The sequence below is a fragment of the Nomia melanderi genome, chromosome 11 (assembly GCF_051020985.1).
Source record: "Nomia melanderi isolate GNS246 chromosome 11, iyNomMela1, whole genome shotgun sequence".
NCBI lineage: Eukaryota > Metazoa > Arthropoda > Insecta > Hymenoptera > Halictidae > Nomia > Nomia melanderi.
In genome coordinates, this window is record NC_135009.1 from 11,095,127 (window position 1) to 11,105,338 (window position 10,212).

The 10,212-nt window shown below is 46.3% G+C and overlaps 1 protein-coding gene across 3 annotated transcripts; it reads left to right on the forward strand.

Annotated features, from left to right (window-relative positions):
* Positions 1-7: 7 nt before the first annotated feature.
* LOC143175090 (cGMP-dependent protein kinase 1) lies at positions 8-10,040 on the forward strand. 3 transcript variants are annotated; one of them, XM_076372208.1, is made up of 14 exons: positions 8-461; positions 6,097-6,254; positions 6,516-6,587; positions 6,716-6,966; positions 7,176-7,318; positions 7,399-7,536; positions 7,662-7,840; positions 7,934-8,181; positions 8,266-8,589; positions 8,659-8,890; positions 8,946-9,052; positions 9,114-9,353; positions 9,462-9,528; positions 9,606-10,040. In XM_076372208.1, the coding sequence occupies exons 2-14, from the start codon at positions 6,144-6,146 to the stop codon at positions 9,699-9,701; spliced, it is 2,208 nt and encodes a 735-aa protein (XP_076228323.1). In that variant the 5' UTR covers positions 8-461; positions 6,097-6,143; the 3' UTR covers positions 9,702-10,040. The 3 variants fall into 3 exon arrangements, with proteins under 3 accessions (XP_076228323.1, XP_076228322.1, XP_076228324.1); XM_076372207.1 differs by lacking the exon at positions 8-461 and adding an exon at positions 1,973-2,209 and having other exon boundaries at positions 9,606-10,039; XM_076372209.1 differs by lacking the exon at positions 8-461 and adding an exon at positions 5,463-5,627.
* Positions 10,041-10,212: the final 172 nt, after the last annotated feature.

Below are 10,212 nucleotides of genomic sequence, written 5' to 3' on the forward strand. Positions count from 1 at the left end.
AAAACGTGCGCCCGTTTTTCTGTCAGTGGCATTGAGACCGGCCTGTCGATAGGACGCGCGTGTCCGCGAGCGAAAGTCCACCGAATTCGCGGCCCGTACGTCGACGGTCTATCGCTTGGCTCGTCTTCGAGTCCTCGGGATGTCACTCGGAACGTTTGATCTTCGTTTGAACGATGTAACATCGAGATCCTCGTGACGAGCGACGTTATCCACGAAAAACGCGAGTGCACGTTCGCAAGAAAATGAAAGCGTCCCGCCGGCTCTGAACTCCTCCACGAGAATCGGCTTTCTAATTGTCGTGAGTAATCGATGGGATTGTGTGATTAGTAACGGATGATGAATCTCGAAAGTGGACTCGCCACCCGGACAGTTTTCTAGCACCAGGAAGAAGATTGCCGTGCCCCAGGAAATTTTCCTTTTCAAGCGGGTTTCGAAACCCCTCCGACTAAGGACTCTCCAGCGTGAGTACTTCCGGTGTTCGTGGTGTCAGCGTTCTTTCAGCTCTTCTGTGATAGTGATCGACGATCGATTCGGTGAATTATTTGGGGCATTTTCTATCATGCTTGTACATTGTGTTCGGTTCTTTTTCTTGAGGAACATCGTCGTTGACACTTTGCGGATGAGTATTGTTCTATTAAGTTTATCAAACATCAGGTTTGTCATCAACCGAAGAATTTAATTGTGTGAACAACACAAGATTAGTACGTAATTTCCTTATTGTCTAGTATTTAAGAGTTCGTATCTACTTTGGTTTTCCATGGAAAATTTCTTCTAACGCTTTTATTATAACAATCCTCGTCTGCAAAGAGTTAATCTCACGAATGCAACTCTTTACTCGCGACTCTGTTTGAGATTATCACTTGGATTCTTCGATTTACCATCAGAGAACCTTCGCTACACTTTTCGTTGACACTCCACGGTGTTCACCGTGCACGAGTTCGTGGTGCACCGCGTCGAAAGTTGGACGATTCTGTGGCGGTTACGCGAGGTCGTTAAAAAAGCGGCTCGGTCACAGCCCGAGCCGGTGCTGACAGGTCCGTGAACGGTAAAAAACGGGAACGTTCAATCAACGAGCTACGATAATGGCATCGAAGGCGATAAGAGGCGGCCGGCTACGATAAGAAAATAGGAAATAGGAGAACCGAGTGCTTCCCCGTCTTCCACCGTTCGCGACCGTAATAAAAAATAGGCGTTAAACGATGAGTCAATCGGTCGGCGCCACAACAATTTTCCATTATAAATGATCAATTAAAGGCCGCTCTCTGCGATTGTTTCCATCACTGGAATTCCAGAGTACATACTTCGGTTTTTACGACGTGAGTCAGTCGCCCGATATATGCTCGTCGCTTTGATTATATTTGTCGATCGTCTATCATCGTCGGAACTCGAAGATCGATCGACAAGCCGTTGCGTTGTAATCCTTCGAATGAGGATTCTTTAAAATATTGGAAACCTATCCTCCAACAAATATTAGGAACACCGTAAAAGCAAGAAGTAATCGATCCATCTATTCAAATAGCTGAATTGTTCACACTTGTAAGTGAAGTCCGGTATCGCGGGTGTGACGACACTCGAAGACCCGTACTTCGTAAATTACCGCGAAAGCTTCACGTTACGTCCAAAGATAATAGAACGGACCGGTTCAAGGTGTACTCCAGGCGTGATAAAGAGGATACCGCGTGAAGTCACCGTTACGAGGTCGATTTCGGAATGCGAGAGCGGCCTTGAGACCGTCGAAGGATTATTAACGCGAAACATCGTATCCTCGGATCGCGATACCGATGCTCGACGATTCAAAACGTCGATTATTTCTGTTTCCTCGTAACGGTAGAATGAAAAACGCATTGAAAGGAATTCTCAGACGAACGGTTTTCCTTCCAGCTGCAATTACAACGGCCGCGGAGGCGCACGTCCGCCGACCCGTTTAATGAAAGGAGAATAGGACTCGTTAGATAAGACGTCGGAACGTGCGTGTACCTGACTGTTGACACTGCGTCTCTTTGTTATCGGATAGATAAGATTTCTGCGTCTTTGTCGAACTTGAAGTCTCAGTTTTCCGCGCGAATTCACGGAGTGCAGCTCAACGGAGCGCGGAAAACTGCACTCTCGCCTCGCGTACCTCTCTCCATCCGCGATCCCAGTGAATAATCCTCGTTAGCAGGAACGTTTAACGCCAATTAATCCGCTTCTCCGGCATCCAATCTGAAAGGTGAGTCTGCGAAAACCGCTCCACCCGTCGCGCTCGCGCTCGCAGTTTATCGAAAGACCGAAAATTCTCGAAGGAAATATGCTCGCCGGTCCTCCGTCTGCTTATCTCCGCCATCTAATCGATCGTCGGAAGCCATGGTCTCGGCTCAAATAAAATCGAGATGATAACTGGTTGCGATCGAACTGCATTTCTACTGGAGAACGACTGCGTTCGTCGATTAAGTAATCCCATTGTGCAATTGCAGTATTGCGCGATGGTCTTCCGTTGTTTCAGTGGAAACCAGCCCAAACGCGGCGTTTCAAACGATCCGTCGCACCGGTGGGAACGTCTTCCCTCCGCGGCTCGCAGCTTTCGGCCGAATTCGACCGTGATAAAGCGATCCGGGGTGTAAATAAGGCAATTAGCGCGAGGTAGAGCCGCGATAACGAAACGAAAATATTGGCGGAGAGCGAAAATAGTCGTGTACACTGCTCCGCCGGGTAGACGTCTTCCAAGAGAACGCAACGATCACGTCGCTCGGGACCACGTGTACCGTCGATCACGCGATGGGGTTAACACGCTGATTGCCACGGTGGTCATCGAATGAAAATATTCAGTATCACGAATAACTAGATGATAGTATATAAAACGTATGGATTGCGGTACCAAATGATTGGTAATTGTTTCCTTCTGTCTTTGCTACAAAAGAATAAGTGATTGATCGAACGGTGCAGCTTTTCTGTGGCGGTCAACGTGTTGATTACGTTCACTCTCCTACAGCTGATTAAACGCGGCGCGCGTATGTTTCCTCGACGGTTCGAGCGTCGTTTCGGTTGTTCGCGATCTGAAAAATTCGTTCCACGACCGTGAAGGAACGGTACGCTTCAGGTGAAACACATTTGGTTTCGGCATCTGTAGAACCAGGTTGACGGCTGACGGATACGATCTCGATTTTTGAATTGCCGACTTGTCGAACGAACCGCTTCGATTTCGTTGCTGATCTCCATGGGCGCTGGCTCGACCGATCAACGTGTTAAATGCAGAATGATCGGAACGCAAACACCGGTGAACGCTCCGTGCGCGCGTTAATTGATGATCGTTGCGACGCGTCTCGTGAGAGTGAGTATTTCAGACGAAAATAGGAGGAATCGGTTGATCTTCGGGTATGCTCGGAATGCTTGAGAATATTGGAATAAATGGAAGCGTTGATTAGTTATGCGCTAGGAGGATGCGAGTGTTCTTCAGAAAGATTGACGCGTTGTCGAGAAGGTAAAATTTACTTTTTTTAATTTTTCGATAAGGAGTACACGTAATAACAGGCGCGAATGGTCAAAGAGAAGCGCGACAATCCTATCGCGAAATCTAAATTCTGTTGAAGCGCACTATCGAATTTCCTGGTAAACGTCGTTCGCTGTAAGAAATGCTGCAGATTAGAATTATTATCGTTCCAGTGATCCGGCGAAGGTGAAAGATTTCTCGTTCACTTAATAGGCAACGGCGATGGCGACGATAATAGGCTGAAAAGAACGTCGCTCGGTTAATTCGTCGCAATCGCCGGGCAGGATGATTTCAGCAACGGTGCGCGCGCGCGTTCCGCCATTGTGCAACGAAAATTACGAAACGCGTCGCGCGCGTTGCAAAGGAGCATCCTCGTGGTTACGTAAAGGAAAAAGAAATAGATGGGGAAAGGTTTCAACGAGGAAAGAGATGAAAAGGGGCGGTCGCTAAGTTTTTGGAGTTTGTTTGTCAATAACTATTCAGTGAAAACTTCTGATCTTACCTTTGTGCATAATTGTAACCTTCTAATTTATATTTTTTCTAAACCGGAACGGTACAAAATGGCGCAGTTATTCGCTAGCTTCGGAACCCCTTTTCGTATCACATCCATTGTTGGCCGACACGATTACAAACAACTGAAATATCCGAAGACAAAAGATTCAGTGGATTCACGAACAGAAATATAGTATCTAAAATGTAGTGTTAGATCCGATTGCGACGGAAGGCAACGATTTTCCGGTATGTTGCCGCTCCGCTCGTCACCGTCTCGGACGCCGCGCGTCTTTGTCTGCGAGCAGATCGTTATCCTGGATGATTATTAGGACATTACTGCTGCGAATTCCGGGAATTAGAACCGGAAAGTGAAGACGCGAGGTGCTTAGACTGTCAAGAGAAGAAATAAAATCTCGTGAGGATAACTCGATTTGTCTTGCGCGTTTGCATTTGAAGGATGAAAGTGTAAAGTAATTATCAACGTCCATGCGATTATATTTGCGTTTGAATATTCATTTATTCTCAATGAAAAGGACTGGCCGTCCGATAATATTAAAGACTCCAAGCTTTTATCCTTGGAGTCTCCTGGAAAACATTTTCTAGAAGTTCCGCGTGGCACTACTGCAATTTACGCAAACAAGTGCGTTACAAACAAGATTTAGGGAGATCCTACTCGCGATGGTTAATCAAACATCCTTATCACTGTTTTAACACTGTAGAAACTGAGTCAGTTGTCCGTAATAAATGGAGATTAATCGCGGAACGTTCCGAATATACACGAATTTCGAGCGTAAAACTGAAAGTTGATTAAAGCTCGAAGACAGTTTAAAGAACTCGCTTCTGTCTCATTTGAAACGAATCCTACGAACAAAAAGAACTTTTCAAGGACTAAATCGAGAATTCTCCGGCAAAAGACAGATACCAATCCGCTTTGCGCTACAAGAAACTAAAAAACACCCAGAATTCCTTACCGACACTGAACTCGCGAAGATGAGCAAAGAAATCGCGATATCATTTTCGCTCGCGATAAGATCGATTCCGTTTCTCCGTTAACTCGGCGCGCGGTTCGGCTGATGGTTGACGTTCGCAACGAACCGCTTGAAAATAATCAGACCGAATTACGTAAGGAAGCTTGAATCAATAAATTATACCGATAAATTTCAAAATAAATCAATCTATCATTTCTCGCTCCGTTTCTACGATCTCTTACATCATTCTACCTGTACAATTAAAAAAAAAAACAAAGAAAATGACCAGGCAATTTGAAACACTCGGTAGCTCAAGTGTTAAATCGAACGAACAAATAATCATTAGTCTCCATTCGAATCCCTTCGTCGGTCCTGAGGATCGGTCTAACGCGATCGAGGATAAGACGGCAACCTCGGGCGCAGTCGAAAACGAGGATACGTCCTTACCGTAATAAAGTGCTAATGTATTGTGACGTAAGCGTCCGATATACACGTATATCGTGCACTGGACGTCATTAGCATAAGCATGTGACCAGCGTGTGCCACGTGCTCGCACGGAACTTCCGTTTACGGCGTTTCTCGCGAGTCGACGATCCCGAGCTGCCCGCCCCGAAGGAAAAAGAGGAAACCGACGAGCGTACCTACATAGAAGAACGGAGATATATTCGGTGCAAGGATCCTGTCGCAAGAGAGTCGGCCCCGTAAGTGATCCGAGGCGATTACGATGCGTTGCACGAGCGCCGAGAGCCCCGGGACAAATATTTGCGCTCGGTTCGCGATTTTCGTCATAATAAAGAACGCAATAAAGTAATTCCGTTTCTGGCGCTCAGCTCGACTCGGCTCGGCTCAGCTCAGCTCGGCTCAGCTCGGCTCGGCTTGGCTTGGCTTGGCTTGGCTTGGTTGGACGAGGACCGATAAGTGGATTGTACGTTATCTTAATTAACATGACGAGCGATCGGCGAGCAAGGAATTCGAATCAGATAAAGAAGCCCCCTCGATCGTCGTCGCGCCGTCGACGGGGAAATATTTACAATCGTACTGCGCGCGACTCGTTCTTTTCCAACGGAATCGATCGTAATCGCGTGCAACCAGAAACGAAGAGAATAAAAGAAAAGAAAAGGCGAACAGGAGAAAGATTTCAAGGAACGTTTCTCTCGCGTCGGTTTTCAGGTGTGAAACGAGTCTGCCTGCGACATGAACAGGACGAGGACTACGCGATGAGGTTCTCGTGTTTCCCGAGGCCGAACATCATGGGACAGAGGGGTAGCATCAATCTCGCCCCTCTGCCTAGGAATGACGAGTCGAACAACGTCGTTGGTATCAGTATAGTGAGTACTCGAATTTGTCACTTTCTTGTAGAGATAGGCGCGGATTCATCCGTGTTATTTAATAAACACGAGTATCATCTAGAAACTTGCTTTCATCTGGAGTCTTGAGAAGGTAGACGTCCAATAAAAAGCTGTCGGTGCAGTTAGAGCGTCGACGTGCAATGAAAATCACAGTAGAAGTCTATTAAGTGGTGGCTTTAGTTTTACTTTGTATATCAATGGCATTAATACACGTATGAAATGTTTCTGCTACCTTCGCAGAACGGAAGTACGAAGAGTCCAGTGGTGTCCAGCTATAAGCAGCCTGGGGAACCAGATCTGAGCCATGGCGTGGTAAGTGACCACGCGAATATTATTCTTGGTAATTGTAGAATCTTTGGAGATTGAACATTCGTTTGTACGGTTTAGGTTTGTTTTGTTAATTGTACGATGAAGTGTAAAACGAGAATTGAATCGTTTAGATACGTCCTTTACCTACCGCCACTGTGACTAATGGTACGGGACCACCCCTAAACTCCGGTGGCAAAAGCAAAGCACCGCCTCCACCCCAACGAAGCCCCAGTCCTCTTCCCACGCACCCAGAAACCGATCAAGAGGATCACAGCAATCTAAATGACTCTGATCAGCCAGTCAACAACCCCAGGGGCGGCGTTATCGGCAGAACACCGACGCCACCCTCTGCGCCAACCCCCGTTTACGACAAGGACACCAAGTATGTTCAAGAACGGAGATCGTTAAATTAGAATAAATCGTGTAGAATGATCAGCTACGCCTAATTTTGCTACGTTCGTGCCTTTAAACTGACTATCCAGGACAATAACCATGTTCTATACACTTTATTCGACGAACAAGCTAGAGATATAACCTTGGATCGATTTATTAAGATTTCAATGCACTAAAGAGATTAACTTTCTTTTTCAGGAGCAGACGACAAATCAAGAGAGCCATTTTGGAGAACGAGTTCCTCGGTAATCTTGAAGAGAATCAGGTGGAGGCTGTGGTGTCCGCGATGTACCCGAAGCAGATACCACCGAGTACATTGGTGATTCGAGAAGGAGACATAGGTAACAAATTTACTATTCATTTCCAGGTACGATCTAGGTATATCTTTACCATTAATTTCTTTGTTTAACGAACTCCTCAGGGTCGCATCTTTACGTCTCGGCGGAGGGTGAGTTCGACATCTATCAGGGCAACAAGTTCCAAAGAAGCTTCGGCCCAGGCGTCGCCTTCGGAGAGATCGCTCTGCTTTACAATACGAAACGACTTCGTTCCATCAGTGGTAAATTACATGAAAATACCAATTTAAATAACATCGATCTCAATTCTGTCTCTCGGAGGAGACTTCTAGAAAGTCTCTTGAAACATCCCAATGTTCATACCAACAGAATTACATTTAACTTTCAGTGAAGAAAGGTGGAAAGGTCTGGGTGCTCGACAGATCCGTGTTCCTCACTATCATGATGAGGACAGCCCAGGAGAGGGTGGAAGGCAACGTCCGGTTCCTCCGGCAGGTCTCCGTTCTCCAGAAGCTGCCGGAACCTAAGGATCATCTGCTCGCTAAGATCTCTGATCTGATACGCGTGGTAATTGTCCTGGTTTCCGAAGAATACTCGAAAACATCGGAAACTTAACAGTCCAAACGTCTAAGAAGTACATTTCCCTCTCCTTTCTTCTAGGAATTCTTCTGTTCCGGTGCCAAGATCGTGACGCAAGGGGAGAAGGGTGACAAATTCTACATAATCAGCGGAGGGAACGTCAGGATCACGAAGAACACGGAGTACGGGGGTGAAGAAGAGTTGGTGGTGCTCGGGAAAGGTCGGTACTTCGGTGAGAAGGCTCTTTACGACGACGAAGGTGACAATCGACGGCACGCGAACGCCATAGCCCTCGCACCTGGGGTCGAGTGTCTGACGCTGGACCGAACGTAAGTCTCCGCTAATGAAACTTCACTTTGATAAACGAATAGCAGACACACTTAGATCCTCCCTTGACACAAAACGAACCTCAGTTCCTTCTTGAACTACCTGGGAGGTCTCGACGAGATACGGAACAAGGACTGGGTGGAGGAATACGAGAAGCAGAAGAGGTCCCTAACGCCCAGGAACTGGACCCACGAGTACTCGAATATCACGCTGGCTGATTTAGAGACGAGGGGTACTTTGGGGGTAGGAGGATTCGGCAGAGTCGAGCTGGTCACTCTGAAGTCGGACCACGAGAAGAGCTTCGCGTTGAAGAAGCTGAAGAAGAAGGTGATGGTCGAGCAACAGCAACAGGAACACGTGTTGAACGAGAAACACATTATGCAGGCCTGCGATTCGTCGTTCATATGCAAGTTAGTGGATCAGATGTCACTGTTGCATTCATCTTGACTATAATGTAACTTCACTTACTTCGAAACTAGACTCTACCAAACGTACAAAGACAGCAAATACGTTTACTTCTTGATGGAAGTTTGCCTCGGCGGTGACGTGTGGACGGCGCTTCAGAAGAGGCGATACTTCGACGACGTGACCGCGCAATTCATGGTTGGATGCGTGGTGGAGGCTCTCGATCATCTTCACTCGTTGAACATCGTTTATCGGGATCTGAAACCGGAGAACCTTATGCTGGACTCTCGTGGATACTTGAAGCTTGTGAGTTCAACGTAAGTTTTCAATGAAAACACTCATCGACGAGATGTTTTTCCAGGTTGATTTCGGGTTCAGTAAAAAGATTGGACCATCCAAGACTTGGACCTTCGCTGGCACGCCTGAATACGTGGCGCCGGAAATTATATTGAACAAAGGACACGACAGGTAAGCGATCCTCATGATGTACCCAATCTTAACGGTAGCTAAACAATTGATCCGTGTGAAGGGCGGTGGACTACTGGGCCCTTGGAATACTGACTCACGAGCTGCTGGTCGGCAAACCACCTTTCCGAGGCACGGACCACATGACCACTTACAACAAGATTCTGAAAGGTATTGACGTGGTCGGTGTACCGAACATTGTCACCAAAAATGCGAACAATCTGATCAAGAAGCTTGTTCGCTTGAACCCCTCGGAACGTCTCGGTTACCAGAGAAACGGTATTCAGGATATTCGAGATCACAAGTGCGTACACAATTATTACATTCACGGTAAACATGTCGGTTTATCGAATGAACAAATAAATGTCAGCGTCTCCTTTTCCTTTGACGATCTTTCAATTGCTCTTCACAGATGGTTCCATGGATTCAATTGGCAGGCCTTGCAAAGATTGGCTTTACCAGCGCCGATCGTTCCTACGGTACGTGAACTTTCGATCCGTTTCTTACGTAGAGGAAATCTTGTAAGATCAAGATAATTGTTGATCAAATTCTTCAGGTGCGAAGCCAAGTCGATACGAGGAATTTCGAGAGGTATCCGCCGGAACGTAATATTCCTCCCGACGAGACCTCTGGATGGGATGTGGACTTCTAACGAGCGATCGTACAACGATCGTACAACGCAATCTAATGTGCCTTAACCGTCAATTGAATGATAACAGCGTCGACCACCGGAAGTCGTATAAAAAAACTTCGCCGACTACTCGATTATTCGATATCTAATTGATTACCGCGATGGAATGTAACAATTCAGCTTTGTGTTCGAGCTCCTCAGCCGACCTACATCAAGACAAAAATGAACTGTAATCGAAAACTTTTACGCCGATCGAAATCCGAATGATACTCCGCGACGATATCGATATTTATAACCCTCCAATGTTACTTGAATTGAGAATAAATTTATACTTGAGTTAATAAAAAAGAAATCTATGGTAGAGTTTCATTCTATGATCCTTCGCGGATCCTTCGACAGTGTACGTGACAATTAACATGTACGTTCAATTGGTATTACCCTGTCACACAATGAACTAGATGAATGATTTCCCGATAACTGGGAAGAAAAATGCATTGCTAGATTGTACATCAGCCGTCAATGATAACGTATT

Coding starts and splice junctions, on each gene's coding strand:
- LOC143175090 (XM_076372208.1), top strand. CDS start 6,144: ATGAGGTTCTCGTGTTTCCCGAGGCCGAACATCATGGGACAGAGGGGT. Junction 6,588..6,715: donor CAGATCTGAGCCATGGCGTG/GTAAGTGACCAC, acceptor TGAATCGTTTAG/ATACGTCCTTTACCTACCGC. Junction 9,053..9,113: donor TTGAACAAAGGACACGACAG/GTAAGCGATCCT, acceptor ATCCGTGTGAAG/GGCGGTGGACTACTGGGCCC.